The following is a 21,700-nucleotide window of genomic DNA, read 5'->3' as shown; positions in this document are numbered from 1 at the left end:
AACACTACTGCAGACACAGCCTGCATGCACCTCTTCCATGGAAGAGGGGCGCAGATAAGCCCAAACATCTCAAATGTGCAGGCATCAGCATACCATTGATATTGTTATCTAGGAAGCAAAGGTTGTAAGCTCCTTTCATAACTGCACAGTCCATCCCTTCCCTTTGGGGGCACAGAGCTTATGTGAACGCTCTCCAAAGACCAAGCAGAACATGAACCAAATACTGTATTTCTGGGCCCTGGCATTCAAGAAACCAGCTTGACACAAAGGTGACAGCAGGAGGCCTGTTGTTGCCAGTGACTAAACTCAGTGATGGAGAGGAGGGCAGTGCAGGGAAGGCTGTTTCCTTTTACTGCTTCTGTTCCTCTGCAATTATCACTGTCACTTCTGAGAACTCATTGCTTTTCCTGGTATCTCAATAATCCCCTTCCCACATCTCCAGTCCAAGCCCACGTCAACTATTTCCAAAGCCAGGTATTCCCACACCACAGAAAGTCACACACAGCATGAAAATGGTTGCTTATGCCTGCAACTGCTTTAAAAAGATACTCTTTTTGGCAAGGCTTTTGGTGAGAGAGGAAAACCGCAGTCACTAAACCAGATATAAATAAGTAATTTCTAATGAGTAAGACACCAGGCAAATTATAAATACTAAACATTTATTTTCTCATAGGAAGGTTGCAAGATTCCATTTCAAACAATAGGGAAAGGTCTTTCACTGCTGTTGGGATTTAGTTTTGTTTCTTTTAAGGGGAAAGAAAGAAGAATGAGAAACTGGTGTAAAGATACTACCAGAAGCAGTGCAAATTTAGAGTCATCTCCTTCTTACCTTCACCAGCCCAGTGTGAACTGCCAAGCTAAGCCCTTCCCAGTTAAATAAAGCCTACTTTGACATCATCCAGCTTCTTGTACATCACTGAACGAGCAGCTCAGCTCCCTTTCCCTTTTCAGCCTTCCCCTACAAGAACACACCCAGTAGAGCGAGAGCCCTGCAGCAACAGTAAAGCTTGGAGAAAGCTGACATGGTGACTCTTCATAAAAATTAAACCTCAGCAGAATGAAAATGAACAGGATTTAACCTTCATGATCAGCCATGCACAGTGCAGAGATACCCAGTAACGCAGCTCACCAGCGTGGGTTTTCCAGCTTCCTGTCACAAATACATTTTACACATCCACAAGAAGACAAAAAGAGGGAAATGGTATCATCCAGGAACACTTCACTTCCAGTTTTAAACTAAGGCAGGCAAGCTTTTAAACAGGAACTACTGACATCTTATGGAAGTCCATCATTGTGTATCTGGGAACGGGGGGCAAGTCTTGCCTGGTAACAGTTGCTCACAATGGGTGACAACAATCCATGAGAACTACCAAAAGCCAACAGGGCAGTGACACCAGCAGCACCCATCACCTCCTGCACTGGCACTGCTCGCACAGAGGCCAGATGGAAGCTGGCACATGCAAAGTCCCATCATTTCTGTGATCTTGTCTCCAGTAGAAGGCAGAAGGCAGTCACTGTGGCTTCTGGGCTCAGCTTCCCTCCAGCAAACCCATCAGAACGCGATGTTTGCAAGCCCTGTTTGAGAATGGGGTGTGGAGAGAAACAAGTGTTTATTCTTATACTACCTGTACTTCACTACTATTAGGACAGTTAGACATGGGAAAAAGGATGCTTTGAGAATTTCTGGGGGTTTTTTCAACTTAAACATGAAGGATTTGGTGGGAGGGGAGGAAATGAGGAAACAGGTTGAGCTGTACTTTTTTAGCCCTTTTCTGATTGTGATGCAGCAATTAATGTGAACAAGCCAATCTGAAGGAGGACTGAAGCTATTCGTGACAGAAGGAACAACACAGTGTCTGCCCATGACATTTAAAAAGAGAAAGCTGAGGAAAGTACCATTAAAGAGGGCAGTGAATTCACACTGGATAAAGGAAAGCTGCTTTAGATTAAGGCATAGCCATGCATTAGACATTTGATTATCTCCTCTGAGATCTGTCTTTTTTGACTTCTAAGGCACGCTGTAACACAAGCTCAGCACCCAAAATTGGCCTAAACTTTCCTCTAATCACAGCAAAGAATAATGCTGGAGGTCCCAGGAATACTGGCTGCTATGAGCACAGGAACATTTTGGCCTTAGCTCCTCTAGTTCTGTATTACAGTCATCGCCTTTTAGTCATAAGAAATCAAATGGAAACTGCATTTCTGCAGCTCAACACTATCAAAGCTGTGGATTCAGGCCAGCAGACACCACCACAAGCTCACATCTCTGTTACAGCAGGGTACTGAAGATCTAGTTTTACCAGCTGTATCAGATGCTTTGCTGCTCAGTCTGGCTGCACAGCTTCAGCCAATTACATCTATTCCATTTGCTCAGAAGCAGACAATAGAATTTGTTCCTGAATACTGCTTTGTCAGGAGCAAGAGAAGGGCAGAGAAGGGGAGGAGGCAGGGATAAAACGGTGGGTAGAGAAGTTTTCTAGAAAGACTAAAGTCCCTGAAATTGCAGACAGAAATAGAGCTAAAACTGAGCCTGCAACAGAGTTGTCCTTCTTATCCGGACAAAGAATGGCTGGAGACACCCATCCTTCCCCTGAACCACAATTCTTGAGGGAATTTTCTCCCCCAGGAGAAAGGAGCATGGAAAACATAAGTCTCAAGTGGATGTAACTGGGGCCAGTGCAGAAGAAGACTGGGCTAAGGAATCCAGATTTATTTTTATGTTGTCAGGACACCATGATTTCATATACTGTGTGCCCATATGGTGCTTTACATGCCTGGGATTTGTAAACCTCTCAATTAGCACTGATAGTATAAAGCAGGCAGTTATTTATGGTAACCCATACGGCATCTTTCAGTGTAAGGATTCTAACTCCCCTCTACTGTATGGGCTTCCTGTTGGGCAACTCAGATGCCTTATACAAACCCCCAAAGGCTGTAGAGAAACAGCCATGAAACACCCCTTGGGAGGTGTTCACAGCCCCAGTGACACAGCAGCAGACCCCATTCCTACGGTGGGGCACTTCTGTCACATATCTGGTGTGCACAGTCGCAGCCTTCCCACATCAGATCTCAATGTGAAGGGTCACCTCCTAAGTGTTGGAGAACATTACCCAGATTACTCCTGTCCTTTGAAGCCCAGCAGATGCAGTAGTGCTGCATTAGTTGTTCAAACAGCTCCTTTTCATCTAGGAATTCAAGTCCTTCTATCCTGTAGGGATAAAATACAAATTGTGATTCAAGCTGGAGCCTCAGTACAGTTTTTAATGTACTCTTTCATGTGAAAACTATGGTAAATAAGGCAGTTACCCTTGTAGTAAATTAATACAAGTATTTGTTCATAATGAAGATATCTCTACTCCTAGCCTTTGTTGTCAATGAATGAAACAAGTGACCCACAAGATGCTTCCAATTTCTCAGCCCTAGAGTTTCATGTCATTTCACAGGGACTCATCTGTGCAACTTCTCACAAATACCAGAATTGCCCTTCTAACCCCTTTTGCTGCATGTATCTGGTCTTGCTGGATGTAAGCAGACACACTAGTACATCCTAATGGAAGGAGATTTCTCTTTACCAAAGGATTACAGCGAACAGTCGAAGATGGTATTTTCTCCAGACAATAACAAGTCCATATTATGTCTTGGAAGAGTGATGGGTACACCAGTGCCGTTCTAACAACTCTCCCACATGAGCTCATGATGAAGCACAAACCAAATGGCATATACAAGAGCTGAGGATTTGTTTTCCTAAAATGGCTCCTGCCTAGGCTTCTTAAAGCAAGATCTTTGAATGTCTTCCACCAAACAAATGGGAGAACTTCTCCCAAGCTGTGCTTGCTTTAAAAAGTTTAACCTGGCACATTCCTCTCTCTATTTGAATACCAGAGTGCTTAATTTCCATGCTAAATATTTGGAAGGGCTGCTACTGGGGATCTGAAGTGGGGCAAAAGTTCCTCACAGATGTGCAAGTGCTGCAGAAGACCACTTCTGTGAGGACTTTCATAAAGAGAAAGCATTATTTGCCTCATTAATACCAAGGGACAGAGTTTACGTAACCTATCTCTTGGCATTTGGAGCACAAGGAAGGAGCTGAACAGATCTGAGGTAGACAAAAATGCTGCAAGAAAACAGCACAAGCTATGTCTCTCCATAAGTGCCATATGGTGCAGTCACACAGTCGGTGTTCCCATTTAAACAACCTATGATTTCCAGTCTCACCTGTTCAGTTCCATGCTTTGAGAAATCCCCATATGTGAACACTTATTCTGACCAAGGTAACTTGTTTGGCAAATTCCAACCATAGTTAATGAATGACTCGGAGTAATTCACACTTCATATTCTATATTCTATATTCATATTCTATATTCTATACCTGAGAAGTTACTCACTAAAACCAGTTTCCCCCTTTTCAGCTTTTCTTTAATGCAAAAAACTTAAAATCCATGCAGGTTACTGTTACAACAGCCTTTAGTTATACCCTCTGTGTACTAAGCTGTCTACAGACCCAGCAGCCTAGCTCATGATGATGATATGAATGGAAGATGCACCCATCTGTTGAGAAATAATCACACCACACTGTTGGGCACACTTCTCCTCCCTCTCTCTCTTTGCCTGCACAGTAAACCAGGTCACAGCTTCTACATTACTGCCCTGCCTTGGCTCATTACCTAAATATGCTGCCAAGAAAGAAGGGAGGGAAGATCAGGCCTGGCCATTTTCCACTCGTAGTAAAAATGCAAACAGATAAGTAGTCTCACCCAGGCCTGTGAGACTGGAGCAAACACCTGGATGTCATCTCCCCTGGGGACATGAAAAGCGGCTGCCTGTTCTGAGTGTATTTTAGGACTCCACTCCACATCTCTAGTGTTGTGGAGGCTGCATATCCACAAGAACCACCTTAGTTACTCTAAAAACTCAATACAGCATTTCTGTAGCATCTTCTAGCTGCAAATTGCTGTCATAAGATGCTTTCTATCACACCCGAATAAATCATCAGCACTGCCAGTCTACTCCTGGCAGCAATAACCCTCTGGATCATTAATGCTGCTCCAGGCATTAGCCTTCAGGCTCTGCAGAGCTCCACTCAGACATGTTCTGCATCTGCACACAGCCTCCGCTCTGTTATACTAGGGGATCCCGTACTACATATTGAAGTGAACTACCTTGGAAATGGCACCTGAAGATGACTTTTGGCTCCAAGCAAGCTATCAGTAATACCTTTTGACATCGGCCTGTGGCAAAAAGCTGTACACTTTCATCATATCAATGGCATGTGCAGTTTCCCAGCCATTTAGCAGCAATCGCTCCCTCTGTGAAGTAAACAAGCAGCACAGTTTTCAGACAACTCAAGGAAAAATGCCAGAGAACAGTTTTCCCCCTAAGGATTTTGTACGCCATCTGCTTGACCTGTTCTTTGAAGAGCTCTTACACTCTTTTCTAAGCATCTGCTGTTAACCTCTGTGCTGAGAGGACAGTGGGATAGATGGAGCTGTGTTCTGATCTGCTGCAGTTCTTGTACAGCTACCAAACTAAGTGATAACAAGCAACCATGATAACAGGGAAGCGTGTAAGGGGGATAAGAAAGGATTTCATCAGGTAGCAGCTGCTCCACCAGCCCTGCTTTGGTCATTGCTCTGAGCCTTACAGTGCACACACAGAGGCAAAAGTTACAAACAGGCTAAGTTTGACATCAAACACACACAGAGCTCTGTGCCCCTTTTACCTGAGAGTCTAAGGACTTGCAGACCTCCACCCCAGCCAGGTTACACTGTCGTCTCTGCAGGTTCTCAATCATGATCTGTCCAAACCGGTCTGTCATGTTCACCTCAGGTAGAGAAGGAGACAAAAGTGTTCCCCCTTCCGAAAAGAATGTAATCCCAGTGAAAAGCAGTAACTTGGTTAAACTCTTGAATTGTCCATGTCACAAAATGTACAGGATAACATTAAAGTAAGCTTCAGAATCTTACACCAGGTCTCATTTCCCACTGCCACAATCTCCTCAGCTACCTCAGGTTTACAAGTCAAGAGCTAGTTTAATGGTGACAGTGGTACCACAGGGACTGGGCACTGAAAACTGACTCTGCTTCAAGTTGTCGACAACTTGGTTCAGCTCCCTAGCAGTGATTTACAGCTTGGAAGATCCTGTTTCTAATTCCTGGAGCCACCTACTTCCCCCAAGGCAGCATTTTACTTCCATACAGAGAAGCTGAGTTCATGCTGATGTGATTTTTGCTCCCCTTTGCCAAAGAACAGAGAGAGGCAATTATGTAATGTTACAAACTCACATCCAACATTCAGCACCACTTCCTTTTCTTCCATCTTAGTTAAACCAATATTTTACGGTTTTCTTCACATATGGATTAAGTCTCAACCACTTTGGTTCAACATAATCCACAAATTGTCTTTCAGAATAGCTCTATATTGTATACAATGAGCTTTCCCATCTCCAAGGTAAAACACATTACTGCAGGAATTCAGCAGAAACTGCTCTCTATACAAAAGGACATGGCCCACTCCTATTTCACAAGCAGAACTCCAACTCTTGATGACAATAACTCAGGTCCAAAAGTGCCAGTTTTGTTTTACCTGCTCATAGTTGATGAACATTGCCACCGGGAAGGTGCTGGCTGCCCACTTGAGGAGACTTGCAGACTGCTGCGGGGTCATGTAAACCAGCACACACTCTGCTACCAGCAGCGTTGGCAAACTTGGGAACAAAAACCAAGAGAACTGCTTCTAGTAAAAGAAAAATCTATAAAGAATTATAAGCCAGTAATTTTATGCCCCCAAAATTTCTTAAAAGAGCTGCCCTTTTTATGAACTACACATTTAAGACTGAATAAAATCCCTTAAGTTGTCTAGAACTGGGTTTTCTATCAGTCAATGAATTAACCAAAGGGGACTCCTGGGGTTACAACACAGACCTTGGGAAACAATCTCCCCATCATCAGCCACACTGCAAACACAGAGGAATGTGCATTCTTTAAGTCTTCTCTGAGCTGTGTGCATGAACTGAAGTGCATATTGAAAGTCATTCTGCAGAAGAACTGTTCCCTGTATACATGATGTGCTCTCTTTCAGAGATCAGTTAAATTAGGAATAAAAATGGAAAAAGTTTTCTCTTTAAAGAAGTTCCATGAAGAATTTTAATTAGACAAATGTGTTCAGTATCTGCAAAATAAGCTCCACTTTATTATCTAGCAAAATGCAATCTACAGTTTGCACATTGCCTCTTCCCCCTCCATCCACAGAGAAAGAAAAATAGACATCTACACGAGTAGTTTTGCTCAGAATTATGGAGTTTTCTTTTAATTGCTAGAATGAACAGGAAAAAAAAGTCACTAGAAGCAAGAGAAATCCCACAAGGAGCAGCAATGTAGGCAAGCAAGGCAAGATTTCAGAGGATGGAAGTGTAAAGATTTAAATGGCAATTTGATGCATTCTGCTTGCCCATATGCTCTCTCCCACCCAGCCAGATAGCTGCTATTTATATATCTTATATTTGAAAGGTATGTCCATCATCCACTCTGAAAACTTAAATCTTGCCCCTTCCAGAAGCCTAATGCTTGAACAATAAACCCCCAGGTATTAGGTTCTGGAGTTCAATTCTCAAAGGACTCCATGGCAATCACTTGTCAAAGGTGGAGGGAACAACAGGAGGGTTAAGTGGAGGCAACAGAAAATAATTACAAAGATAAAACTCTGAAATAATTGAAGACTGACAGAATTATTCTTCATTTTAGCAGCTGAGCTCCCAGAAATCTTGACTCATACAGCTCATGGGGTGGAACATGCTCGCTGTTCTAGGTACTGCCCATCATTCAGCACTGAAACTAAATGCAACTGAAGCAACTCTTTCAAAAAGCGATTTATGACATTTGGAAACATTTCTAGTTAGAGATTCCCCTTGAATAACTTGTGATTCTATTGACTAAATTTCAACCTAATTGAAGCAAAGGGTAAGTCTTTTAGAGATTTCCAAAAGAGTTGATTCATGAAGTAGAGGAAAAAAAACTCGAGTGAGCTCTGAGGCAGAAAACGGCTGTTGTGGGAACTCATCCCCTCCAGAGCAAGGGATGGGGAAAGCGAGAAGGAATCACAGCTTCCTGCTCTGCAACAAGAGCTTGAACTTGTGTGAAAAGATCACAGACCCCAAAGAGAACCATTCACAGAAGCCATGGTTCACTCCCCATAGTGCTTTAAGAACAAGGAGCAAATAGCTCTGTAATGTTTGATCTTCCCAGGAAGGATGAAAACACAGTTTGCAGAGTAGGCCACACAAGGAACAACCTTGCTTCAGCCCTGGAGCTCCAGAGCAGCCCTGACAGTGCCAGCAGGCTCCATGAGGCTGCAAGAGGTGTCTGAACAATTCCTTCTGCTCCAGGGGTTCAGGAAAAAGTAACCATGGAAATGGCATAATGAGCATTGGATGCAGCTACTGTATGCCCAAGCCTGACTTGACTCCCACCAGTACACTTCATGAGCCCTCATAAAACCCCCTAAAAGTGAAGATAATCTTACTGTACATCCAGGTTATGTTTCTTTAGCTTTTCCTCCAGCTCTGATGAGAAACGGAGATCTGCTCCTTGTATGGAATATCGACTGGAGTCCAGGCTGTGAGAATCTGCAAGTTGAAAATGTTGAGAGACTAAAGGTTACAAACAGGAGGCATGGGGAAATTAGCAACTACGATGAATTACACAGGAATACGTGGATTTCAAGTGGAGGTGTGATCTGTTATACCTAGCATCAACAGCAAACTCTTCTTCCTAGAGCGCTAACTGCCCTTCTACCTGCCTGCTGTGGTTTACAGATGGTGATTTATCAGCATCAGACTCTGCCACAAGCCTCCTCCTTCACTCGGCAGCCACTCTAATGCAGATGGGTTATCCCACCCGTTACCATGGTTTCAAGGAATGCAGAGAGAAGAAAAATGTGAAGATTAAAGGTGTGGGGGGTTGTTTTGATTGTAAAGTCTTTTTAAATGACCCAATGTATGCACATGAAGAGCTACATTAAAAAAAGTATATAAATTCCTGAAAAAACTAAGAGTAACAATGTTCCAAATATTAACAATAGATACAGCTATACAAATTAACGATACAGACAGCTATATAGTGTATATGGGTATCCGACAGATTTTGGTGCCAAAAGAAGTTATCATTTAGCCTTTTTGTAGGTTCTAGCAATGGTATTTAGAGTCCAGTTAGAAAAGCTATTCTGAGAAACAAATATTCACCCTGGGCTACAACAGGCAGCAAGCTCCTGCAAACGCTTTCCAACATGGAGGAGGAACTAACACTGAAGTCAAAAGATGCTTTGCCATTCTAGCAGAACTGGAAGGAAGCCAGCAGCAACACGAGCATCTTGCCATCAATAATTCTGACAACCAGTTGCAATGCATTGCACTCGATGAGCCCAGCCCCCATAGAAAGCACTTTGCACGTGCAGCATCAAACCCACTTAAAACCAAAGTTCTGCAGGCATAGATCAGATTATTCTTTCACGTTTCAGCTTTACTAGAGTGAAGCCATTAGGACAGAAAAGCACAAAGCTTCTTCTCTTACCATATGAGCATGATAGAGCAGGAGATAAAATAAGCTAAACACTGAAAAACCCAGGGTGAGAGTTTGAAGTGGCCAATCCATACGTGCCTGCAGTGGCAAGCTTGGGATCAGCTGCAGCCAGACACGGCTCCTGAATGCTAACACAGGAGCAGATGTCAAGAGCTACATGAAGAGAGCCAGAGAAGCCAAGAGGCTGAAGAGGCAGGATGAAAGGGTTTTCCATTGCAGGAAAGGAAACAAAAGAGGAAAGAAAAAGTGAGGGGTGGAAGGGAAAAGGCAACTTCTTAAACTAAGCGGTGCTTCAAAGTGTGGGAGATGCACCTCCATTTAGTTTTCAAGTGAGCAACTGAAAATGGCACTAGCAAGTGACAACAGCCATCTTCCCAGCAACATTTCTGACCAGATAGAGAAGGCAGAACAGTTCATGGAGAGTTACAGGGGGAAAAAAAAAAAAAGAGAAAAAGAAAAAAAGTTGTGCAGCAAATGATTCAACATTTTGAGTCAAGGCTTTTTTCCATGTGCATGTTCTGTAATAGCTTTACTACTTCCCACTCCCTTCTATTTCAGTTATTACATCAAGGCCATGATAATGGCATCAAAAAAAAAAAGCCACACAAAAACCCCTCACCACACACAGGAAAGTATTTGTATAGTGATTGGTTTGGTGTCCAGAGAGAGCACACGGCGAGCATCAGCACCACAATTAGTATGAAATGAACGCAATCTTCTTGTCCAGCTTCACTGACCTGGCCACACAAACACAATCATTATAACCAGAAATAAACAACAGTTTTAAAGTGATCCAGTAACAGCAGTAGTACAGACACTTCAGAGGTGGAACTAAATGTCTCTTGCTCACACCACGTTGATTCAAGCATTTTTATGACTGAAGAACAGGAAAGCGCAGGTTAGAAAACTACCCTCCAAAAGCAACTACCGTTCCTAACATTGGTTTTAATAAGCCTATGATACATGCACAAACCCCACAGAGCTTCTGTTATGCCCTTGGATGGTGGGAGAGGGGACAACCAAAGGAAGCAACCTGGAGATCCTCAGCACCAAGCTGTGCGGCCCAGCAGACGGACAGTTGGAGGTGGAGGCTGTGGACAAGTGAAAATAAGCAGCCATGTAGCCATAGCCTGGGTATTCAAAGTTAACTACTGGGGAAAAAACAACCCAACACCAGACTGGAACAGGTTTCTTTAAGGGTGATTTGGATCAGTGGAAATAGTCTTCAAACCTTATAGGCGAATATATTCATGCCTTAACACAGGAGTCCCTGCAGCAGAAAGGCCAAGAAAGCTGACGAGGAACAGATTGTCCTCCTCTCTTCAGAAGCCTCTCACTCCAAACGCAATCACTTCACTCCCATTCCCAGTATCCGGCTGTCTGGTTCCCCTCCTCTGGTCCATTCAAACAGAATGTTCTTGTTCCTCCACACATTTTGCTGCCAGCTTCCCTCTACTCTCCATTGATGGTTGTTGGCAAACACAAGCACAGATAGTACCGAGGCAGAGCAGCGCATGCAGTACACACAAGCCGATACAATTGCTAAAAATTGTACACTTTACACATATCTGAAAGCACCTCATTTAATACTTCCAGAATTCATAGATTTCAACATTTATGATCCATACTTTTATCTTGAAGGAAATCTCAGGGAAAAATATGGAATTTACATTGGTCAATTTTAAAAAGCAAGGAGAGGCACAAGGACAAAAAGCAAGAGGAAAGAGTTTAAGCTAAACCTCTTCCAAACTTCCTTGTAAGATTTCCTGCTAGCTTCCACCTTTGGTCTGTACATGGCATTAAAAAGTCCTTTTATAGCTAAAGTCAAAGAGATCATACTTAACCAGACAAATAACTTCAAGATTTTAAAATCAGACTTACAACAGCTCCATCACTTCAGACTCAATAGCAGACACTCATTGCAAAGCTGCTGAGAGCTGGAGTTGCTGTTGTTCCCAGCCTGGAGGCTAAAAGTCCAAGTACAGCCATAAACACCCCAGAAAATGATGTACTGGTACATGGTCTGGCACCAGTTTCTACTTTATTGCAGAGTTTGATGTTCTAAGTATGAAACACTGAAAATATGCTGCCGCCCTGACTTAGCAGCGTTAGTACAAGCGTGTTTTACAATACCTGCCTCTACTGAGCAGCTGGAAGGAAAAAAGCAAGTTTTGGCTTGGCAACACAGGCACGTGGTCTCCATTGATTTCTTCTTATGAACAAAAAGTTTCTTTTAACTGAATCAATTCCTTTGCTGTTAAAACCCTACTTGTTTTTCTTACTGTAATCTCACCCCTCTGAAGGCATCTGCCACAGGGACCTGGGCACAGAGGAGAGCCCTGCACGCTCCAGCAGAGCTGTGCTGCCAGGAGTACCACTGCCTTCCCTCCTGGCTGGGATGGAGACCCCCCCCCCCACGCTGCACTAACACCCACATCAGTGGCAGTTTTCAAATAACCAGGGCCACCTTGTTGTGACTCAGACCAACTGCCCTAACACTGGGATACCAGGAACATCTGGTGGCTTAATCCATTGAATATCCCGCATTCCAAGCACTAATTCCAAGCTAGGCACCAACACTTCATGTTGGTTTTTAGCAAAGTTGTTTGGTCATGATGTTCTTTTCTAAAGCATGGAGCTACCTTATGGTTTCATGATGCTCACACTCAGCAGTGTCAGTTATGTGCAAAGTTTTTCTCTTGTACTTGTCTGAAATGAGGGTTTGAGAAATACCAGATTCCAATTTCATTTGACAAATACAATGGAGGGGAGAAGAGGCTGCCCAGAGAAGCTGTGGCTGCCCCATCCCTGGCAGTGTTCAAGGCCAGGTTGGACACAGGGGCTTGGAGCAACCTGCTCTAGTGGAAGGTGTCCCTGCCCGTGGCAGGGGGTTGGAGCTGGAGGAGCTTTAAGGTCCCTTCCAACCCAAACCAGTCTGGGATTCCATGAGTGAAGGAGAGCAAGCAAACGAGCCCCACCACCCCAGCCCACCCATTCCACCCAACAGAGACTCTCAGCCAAGGTGCACGCTCCTGTTATCTGTGCATAACACAGCAGAGAAGGTTTTGCTCTGCTCATAGCGCTTGGATGTGTATTTTCCATGACTCTTGCACAGAAATAACAATAGAAGCGGTTCAAATTTAGACATCATTGCAGTACCTGAAGAGTAGCAGGAGTTATTTATAGTTGCCTTCTGACCTTACTGCAATAAAGTTTTTCTCCACAAGAACATGCCAGTAAATGCTGTTTTACAGTGGCCCTCAGGCACTCACCTGCTACCTTGACACATCTGCTGAAGCAGCACTACAGAACCCATCACAGGAGCACGAAGCACAGTGCTTCCTCTGCTACAAGAATCCAGTGAAACAATTTCCTGGAGGTTTTCCAAGAGACAGCATGCAGGATGCTATTGACTCAAACTGATTTCATTAGGATTTTCATCCTAAGGTATCTTTAGCAGCTTTACAACCAACCAGCCCATACAACCTATTCTGCAGACTCACAGCCATGATAAAGACTTACTCAGGTTGTTTAACTACAGCATCAGAACAGGGTATGTGTCAAAACACAAAGGCATTTTAGCTTGCATTGCACATGTAGGATCATCCCCAACGCAAGTCACCAACACCCCTGACGTCTGCACTGGTCACAAGCAAGTTTGGAAATGTTAGGAAAAGGAAGTTCAACCAACCAACTGGTCTAGACAGGGCAGGAAGCACACGAGTGGCACTGAAAAGTAATAGTTCATTAAAGCATAATTAGCACCTGCAAGGTAGCAAAGGTGGAGTGCTACATTCCCAAGACTAGTGACTGCACCATAAACCAGATAGTGCCATTGAACTTTGAAAACTATTTAACCTGATATGGCCACAGCAATGTCAAATCACTGCACAGATTCCCTGCTCTCCCCTGGAGACCTCACGCTTTCTAGAAAATGACAAAGCTGTTCAATGACAAGTGCCATCTTGCTGCATTCAAGGGCAGAGGCCACAGATATCTACCCTTGAATTGCAAGCCATGCTGTCACTGCTTTGGCTAAAGGGCAAGGAGGAAGCAGATGTTGCCCTGAGGCTGATGAAGTTGTCTATTAGCACTAGCTTCATGAAATGAAAACATTTAGTGTGAGAAGAAAAGCAGGAAGAGAACAAAGAGCGATGTCCATCGATATTAAAACTCAAATTCCAAAGCATCTAAGCAAATTATTCCTGGTATACATGAGACAGCAGTGTGGAACCATCCCTGCCCCATCCCTGGCAGTGTTCAAGGCCAGGTTGGACACAGGGGCTTGGAGCAACCTGCTCTAGTGGAAGGTGTCCCTGCCCGTGGCAGGGGGTTGGAACTGGATGAGCTTTAAGGTCCCTTCCAATCCAAACCATTCTATGATTTTGTGAACTGATTTGGGGGAGGGACAGGCCAGGACAATCTCGCCCCAAAACCAACTGAAATAAGTAACATTTCCCTACCTGGAAATGCTGCTTCCTTATGCCCCACTATGCTCCCTATGACGGGAGGCATTCCCAGGACACTGCATTAGTCTAAGAGGTGTATCCGGTCAGACCAAAGGTCCCCCTACTTTGGTATCCTGCCTCTCCCAGATGCCAACAGCAGCTCCCTAACGAAAAGACAAAGAGAAGGCAAACACATGCTGCTAATCCTGGCATCTATGCTGTTTCCTATCTTTTTTCTAAGAATCCTTACATTTGATTTGGATTTCTGGCCCGTTACTGAGCCAATGTTTTCACCTATCTATTTATTCTAATACCCAGATCTCGTATGGGGGCAGCAACATTCATCCAGCATTGACAGTCTCATTTGCATGTGAGGCACTAACTATTTTTTCCACCCATGTGCATCACTTGATATTAATCCACATGGAATTTATCACCAACTCACTAATTTCGCAGGATTCTTCCCCAGTTCTTTACCACTCTGAAGAGTTTGGACTTGCCAACGATCTGCCACTCACTGATCACTCCACTTTCCTAATTATTTCTTGGTGTTGAACAATAACATATCCTTAAGCGCAGATCTCCATCTCCCTCCATAATGAGAATTAACAGCATATGCCTATCCTCCATCCCCAGCTCTTTATCCATATGAGAGCTGTACCTTCCCCCTACAAAAACCATGCAATTTCTTTGGCACACTTTGGTAAGTGATGCTGTCAAAGCACATTTCCTAAATTCAAGCACTGGATTAATTAGATGTCCTTTCCCAATATATCTGTTGACCCTTACAGAGAACTCCAATAGGTTTCTGAGGCATAACTTTATCAAAAGCCATGGGGGCTCATTCTCAACACATTATATTACTCCTGTGCTCTATTAATTCTGTCTGTTAGAGTTTCTACTAATTTGTCCAGTAGAGACATCAGTCTTACTGGCTTGGAGTTCCCTGGATTTCTCCTGGAGCCCATTGGAAGCCAACCTGAGCTTCCAGTTCTCAGGTACTAAAACACTTTTAAAATGAGAGGGCATATACCAGTTAGTAGCTGAGTGAATCCACGGTCAAGTTCCTTCAGATCTGGAAGAAATCTCTATTCATCTATTTGATTTATCTACTTATTCCACAGCCTCTTCTGGCGGCTCTTCCACATGAAGCAGCTTCATTAATGTGTCCTTCAAAGACAGCTCCCATATGAATTTCTCTTGAACTGACCCGTGGTTTTCGAGTGCCAGTTCAAACTGGGATTCCACAACAGACTCCCACCAGCTCCAAGTTCTTTGACAAGATGCTACACCCCAAGGATCTCAGTGTAGTAAAGCCTACATCAGCCTGGTTACTGTAAAATTGCTACTGTAGAGCATTTAAAACCCAGCACTGAGAAAGAACAAGAGAAACAGCTTTAGAGAAATAAGCCACTCCAATACATTCAAACAGTGATATGTCAATTGCTGTTGGCTGCTGCAACTTGCTATTAATAGCTTCTGATTACAACACACCGCTGCAACTTGATAACTTGGCACTTGTTTTGCTGTACTACACGTATCTACAGCTGTTCAGCAGCACAAACACTATCAAACCCTTCTGATCGACCTTGTAGGGATACCTTTTCGACAGTGCTAGCACAGCAGATCTCATTGGATATAAGAGAGGTGTCATAAGAAGGTCTCCTGACTAAAACACAGTGGTTCTTAGGAGCCCTTTTTCTGAGATGGGGCACTGGGCTTTCATCTTTTGAGACCTGAACGCATGATGGAGAATTCTGCCACTCAAATGACATCTAAAAGGTTGATAGGTTAAGAGCCTCTAATATGCAGCAATAAAATGTGCATAATTTGCATTAAAATGCACAAACAAGTCAGTGCGTGGCAGTACTCTGATCCAAGTTAAAGCACAAAGAGCCGTGGGGTGAAGCACCTACACCTTGCCCCCAGCAGCACAAGGCACCTCCTCACTCCTTGCACTCTTCCTCACTCTTTGGAGGGCCCTTTCAAGCCTTAGCTTTAAAGCTTAGCCTTTCAAGCCTCCCGACCCTTAGCTAGAATCGTGCTTATTGAAAGCATCTACACGTGTGATCGTAACAGGACATAAAAACACTGCTGGCTCTGCTTCAAGGTCACACCTGCTAACACAAACTAGTTGGTAGGGTAGACACAAATGATCATGGTTCCTCCTAAAGGGTCCAAAGCAGCTACTACAGTGCCCAAATAGCAGATACTGCACTAAAAACAGTACTCAACAGAACCCAGGATTTTTCCACAAGTAAAGAGGTTTTCAAGTTACAGTCCTGACTCTAACACAATGAGACTAAAGGGAAGACCACATGCCACGAACAGAATCTAATGTCCTCTTAATACTAAAATGAAACAGATGGTTCTGGTTCCTGAGGATGGACTCTGCAGGCTCTATTTCTTCTGTGAAGACTCTGCTAAATTTAAAGACTTGTGCTCTTAATGAGACAGAAAGAAGAGAGAAGAAAACACTCCATAGATATTTTAATCCGGTACACATGACTATCAGTAGCACTTTCCTCTTTCTGTGGCAGAAAAGAAAACCTAACTTAAGCTACAGAGAAGGGAAAGAAAAAAACCCAACAACTTTCTGGCAGACTAAAACCACTTTAAGAGAAGACATCTCTAACATGTCACAGAACAAACGGGCAGGAGTCTGTGAGAGAAGAAAAAAAAGCCTCTCTTCCCTCCCAATTCTCTGTCCAAACAGCATTTCAAACATTAAAAGCCTGCCCACATAGCAGAACAAAATGATCAGAAAAGTTTTAAAAGTGCTGCAGAACGTTGCAGACTTCTTTTTAAGATGACTCACCTATTAGAAGAGAGTCCCCTGAATGGGATTCCATAATTGGTTTTGACAGGGGAGGTTTTGATCTGTGGGAAGAAGGAAGAAGCATCTCTGAGCAGTTAAGCTGGTTTAACAGTGTGAATACAATTTGATTTTTTTAACATATAAATGTGTGTGTGTGTGCGTGTGTGTGTGTGTTAAAAACAGACAAGAGATACCTCTGCCCTCTACTGGAAATACAAACGTCTGCAAGTTAGACTTAGTACCACCAAGTTGCAGTTGAGTTTTAGACCCAATGACTCAAGTCCTGAGGTAATCTATCAAGAGAATTCCTGACACTCTCTCCAAGCATCCTCCATAAGCCCTCATGTATTAGTTCAAACAGAATACCCCTGTATCACACCAGCTATCCCACCTCTCTACCTGAACATCAGGTCTGGGAATTTACTACTGTCTTCAACAGTAAGAGAAGATGAATTAATGGACTCTAACCATTGTGAGGCTTTCCCTGCCCATTATATTTTACATAATTAAGAGTAAAGCCTGCTTGCCTCCCTAAAGCTTCCACATATCAGCTTCTGCAGTGGGGGATAGTGGCTGCAGAGCCACACGTATGACTTGCCTGCATAATGAAACCTCCATTCTAAGATAACTGAGTTTCTCAGAAGAGAGCTGAAGTAATTGTAGCTTGCAACTCCTGGCGTTTTGCTGAATTACACTCAGTTTCACGCAGCTAAACACAGGCACCATACTTACTTGATGTGATGTATTTTTCTTGCAATTATCATTGGAAAATCCACTTCAAAGTATTTTCTAGGGAGAAGATTTTCATCCTGAGAATTGGAGTGAAACTCTAGAATTAGGGACGTTCAAGTTTCACATGCACATGACAAGATACAACCTTAAGTCCTGGACCGTTCCGGTCTAGTTTACACTGGCATTTGTAACGGTAGTATAACTTCATGTCCCACAGCTTAAAAACCCCTCTAAAACAACAAAAACAGTTGAGAGGCATTAGAATGTGCTTTAAGTATTATGGAAATTATTTAGCTTTTTATGCAATGCAGCAATTCCAGACACCAGATCACCGAAACATATATTCCAACAACCTATTATCAGGATCTGGAAGAGCACAGCAACAGGAAACTATTATGACATTTACCATGCAGCTTCAGTATATTCTTCTAAGAAGGGAATCAGGAACATTTTGCACAAGGTTACACAGAAAGTGACCATATTTCACAACTTGTCCTCAGACAGCCAGCCAGACTACACACACATCACTACTCCTCTACTACAAAGAAGGGGAAAACCTCTTCATTTCATGTTGTCACTATCTGACACCCTGATGGATAAGTTGTACCGAGTTTCTCCCTATGCAGCAATCCTTTTGTGATGGATTTGCATTGCAAGTTCTAGCTTGTCAACCTCATGAATTTCTGAACAGGAGATTGAATCAGCCAGAACACTGAAGCACTCAGTTAACTGGGTCCCATCTTCTGTATGTTAATGATAGCACACCTCTTCCCATGGAGAAAGAACTGAAATTAGAGGCCCCACTTTAGCTTCTAAAATCACTGCTACAGAAAGTTAAAAGAAGTGTGTATTGACAGTTTTCACAGGAATGCAGATAAGAAAAAAAGCTTCACCTCTCAGAAACAAAGTCATTATTTTTCCCTTCCGTTGAATGAAATACGATGAATTGTGAACAAGCAAAATGCATCTGGCTGCCTTGGGCTTTCTTCCAGACACCAAATTTACAGATGTGAATACTAACGAGAAGGTGACTTAGAGGTGTGCGCAGTCAGAATGATACTATCAGATAGTATCTGAGTAATCTGCATTTTTGAGAGTTACATACACGCATACAGACAGACCTATATGTTTACATATATTAACTCACATCTATATACATAATGTAACATTTAAATAGAGCCTCTACAACCCTGTATTTTGGTTCCTATTCCTTGTTTAACATAGGATAAAAAAAAGTGAAATCTTAAAGCTTAAAGAGGACAGGCAAAGGTGGCATCAAGCTCTGCTCCTCTAAGTCCACTAGAGGTCAGCTTCCTGTCACACACTTTTTGGTAAATAACAGTGAAAACTGCACTGAGGTTTAAAGGTACCTAAACTAACCGTAAGCAAGCTGAGACTGAGGCAGGACTCAGCCTGGCTGCACTAATCCTCATCCTGCTACAGGACGCAGCACCAACAGGTCCTCACAGAATAGTGTTCCAGACATCCACACAGATCCTTGTGTGCAGCCCAGCTAGTTACTCCCAGGTATCATTACCTTCAATCTCCAGAACAGGGTGTCCATCCCAGCCCCAAGATTTACAATCTGACAGTTGCATTCTGTCTTCTTCAGAAAGGCTTTAATCAGGTAACTGACTCCATGGACACGAGCGTAATAGCCTGTTAACAACAGGAAACAAGGTTTGTTTTTCATTATTGTTTTCACTTAATGATTAACACTTGTTAAGATTTTTAGGTAGCCTTTTAAAAATGGTGTTTTTAGGAAGAATAATGCACTCTTTAACATACCTAAGGGGTTTGTTTGTTTGGTTTTAATTATTAATAAAATCTGATGTACTGACAAAACAGATTCATTTAAATAAGAGTTTTAGTCAAGTTTCTCCTGAACTGAGCAGAACAATCCTAGCTGGTGAGCACAAGTTGCAAAGACACACCTCAACGTCCTGGGTCAAATCAACACTTTTGATTGCTTTGTAATGATTACTGTGCACACTGAGACACAGAAAGACATTCCATTAAGAATACAGAAAGCAAAGAGCAGCTTTGATTCAAATAATATTTAAAATATCAGATACAGTATGGAATTATCCCCATCAAAAGCTTCCTCATTCTTTTACATATTTCCTACACTCCACAATACCCAGTATACACAGGTTTTATCTGGTGCTCTTCAAAACCAGTTAAGAACATGTTTGCACTGTCTTCATTCTCATGCCAACTTGCCTCTATTGATTTCAGGTGCTTTTCTTTCTTTGGCTTGTCTCACAAAATACTGGATGTAAGGGTCCTTCCAGTAGCCAACACTTACAGCAAACCTGTCCAGCAGAGGGAAAAAAAGAGAGAATTATGAAATAAAGCCACTGAGATTTACTCTAAAAGACACACACAGGCTGAAGAGGCCACTCTCTGACCTGGGTGAGTACATGCAGACGCAGGTTAAAACAATCTGTTGAGTCAGTCATAGAATCCCAGACTGGTTTGGGTTGGAAGGGACCTTAAAGCTCATCCAGTTCCAACCCCCTGCCACGGGCAGGGACACCTTCCACTAGAGCAAGTTGCTCCAAGCCCCTGTGTCCAACCTGGCCTTGAACACTGCCAGGGATGGGGCAGCCACAGCTTCTATGGGCACCCTGTGCCAGCACCCTCCCAATAACACATGGAACTATTTCAATTAAGAAGTTACATAAAGTCTACTTAATTTTTTTAGCTGCTTCTGAATTAAACAAGCATCTTTTCAATGGCCTCTGCACTATCTGATGGACTTCTGCAAGCACAGACCTTAATCTCAAATATTTCCTCCTTGTGGGCCCAGCAAACAGAGGAATTGTCTGCCCACAGCTCCCGAGAGCACACACAAAGCGCACTTTACTCATACACATCACTATACTATGAGCTGTTTGCACTAGTTCCCGAGTTTCTAGAGAGCACTTTAACCCAGACAACAGCGCTATTCTATTCTAACAGAACTCACTGGCTTTACAGCTGATTTGAAAGGGTAACCTCTCAAAAACAAACACAACCACCCAGCAATTTGCTGCTACCCCAGTAACAAAAGGCTGGAACAAAAGGCAGCAACAACAGAAGCCAATTTCACACCCATGCACAGCAGGGCAATAGAACTGACCCCCTCCCAGCCCGGCGGGCAGAGGAGGAGAGGCCAAGAAGTCTGGAAAACATCAAGGTTTTTTAACTGAGATATCGAAATGAGTGAAGTTCCTGACCTCGCTTTAAACAGCATCATTCCACCACCGCACGCTGCGGCACAAACAGGCTCTAAGCTGGAAGCCGGGCAGAGCTCTGGAGCAGGGGCAGGGCTGTCCGGGGCAGCCCTAGGGGACAAACCGCAGCCAGGCCGCGCTCTCACAGGGGAACGCGACCGTGTTCTGAGGTTTATCCCCCGCAGCCGCTCGGGCCCCGGTGCGGACACAGGCCGCCGGGTACCCTCCGCACAACAACGGGCTCTTCCCCCTCTCCTCCAGCCCGCCTTATGCGGGAGCCGGGCCGCCCTCCGCCTGCCCTCAGTCCCACAGCACCGCCGTCGGGCGGCGGCCCGGCGCGGGGAGACGCCCGAGGACCCCGCCCCACCACTACCGTTTGCAGACGGACGCGTCCTCGCACGTCCCCCGGACCGCCTCGTCCGCCTCGTCGATGCCGGCGGAGGACACACCGTCACAGGCAGCGGCCGCCATGGAGCGTGCGAGGCTCGGCCGCCCGCCGCTGCCGCCACCGCCCCTGCAGCCCGCCCCCCGCCAACCCTCATTGGGCGGTGTCTGCAAGGCAACCCACGGAAGCTCAGCAACTATTGGTCCACTGTCCCATCCATCTTCACAGCGCCCAATGAGAAAGCGAGACCTGCATCGCCCCGCCCAAGAAGTGGCTATGGTACCGCAAGGGAAGCCGGGAGCGGTAGTCTTGGGGGACGCTCGGTAATGGCGCCGCGGGGGTGCCGGCCAGCGTCGGTCGCGGGGCGGGTCCCGGTACTGTCCGCTCTGGGACGGCGGGTCCTGGCCCAGCCGCCGCTCCTGGAGCAGCGGCAGAAGCAGGCAGATGAGCCGCCCTCCACGCTTTAGCCCTCCAACATCCGGGTTCTAGGCGGGACATCCGGGTTTCCTCCCGCCCCTCTCCTCACC

The 21,700-nt window shown here is 44.3% G+C and overlaps 1 protein-coding gene across 2 annotated transcripts; it reads right to left on the bottom strand.

The window, feature by feature from the left end:
• Positions 1 to 642: 642 nt before the first annotated feature.
• Positions 643 to 21,655, bottom strand: LCMT1 (leucine carboxyl methyltransferase 1). 2 transcript variants are annotated; one of them, XM_030481657.1, is made up of 11 exons: positions 21,457 to 21,655; positions 19,794 to 19,885; positions 19,108 to 19,229; positions 17,571 to 17,647; positions 16,839 to 16,900; positions 8,518 to 8,620; positions 6,583 to 6,703; positions 5,720 to 5,821; positions 5,215 to 5,306; positions 3,111 to 3,208; positions 643 to 1,575 (listed from the first exon to the last, which is right to left on the bottom strand). In XM_030481657.1, exons 3-11 carry the CDS (start codon positions 19,132 to 19,134, stop codon positions 1,553 to 1,555), a joined length of 705 nt encoding a protein of 234 aa, XP_030337517.1. In that variant the 5' UTR covers positions 19,135 to 19,229; positions 19,794 to 19,885; positions 21,457 to 21,655; the 3' UTR covers positions 643 to 1,552. The 2 variants fall into 2 exon arrangements, with proteins under 2 accessions (XP_030337517.1, XP_030337516.1); XM_030481656.1 differs by lacking the exon at positions 21,457 to 21,655 and adding an exon at positions 21,162 to 21,339.
• Between the last annotated feature and the right edge of the window lie 45 nt (positions 21,656 to 21,700).

The sequence above is a fragment of the Strigops habroptila genome, chromosome 4, assembly GCF_004027225.2.
Source record: "Strigops habroptila isolate Jane chromosome 4, bStrHab1.2.pri, whole genome shotgun sequence".
Taxonomy (NCBI): domain Eukaryota; kingdom Metazoa; phylum Chordata; class Aves; order Psittaciformes; family Psittacidae; genus Strigops; species Strigops habroptila.
This window is presented reverse-complemented; position numbering and strand designations above follow the sequence as displayed.

Excerpts from the sequence above, each read along its gene's own strand:
- LCMT1 (XM_030481656.1), bottom strand. The coding sequence starts at position 21,259 with ATGGCGGCCGCTGCCTGTGACGGTGTGTCCTCCGCCGGCATCGACGAG. Across the intron at positions 16,901-17,570 it reads AGAAAAATACATCACATCAA|ATCAAAACCTCCCCTGTCAA; the intron begins GTAAGTATGGTG and ends TTCTTCCCACAG. Across the intron at positions 6,704-8,517 it reads AAACATAACCTGGATGTACA|TTTGCCAACGCTGCTGGTAG; the intron begins GTAAGATTATCT and ends TTTGTTCCCAAG.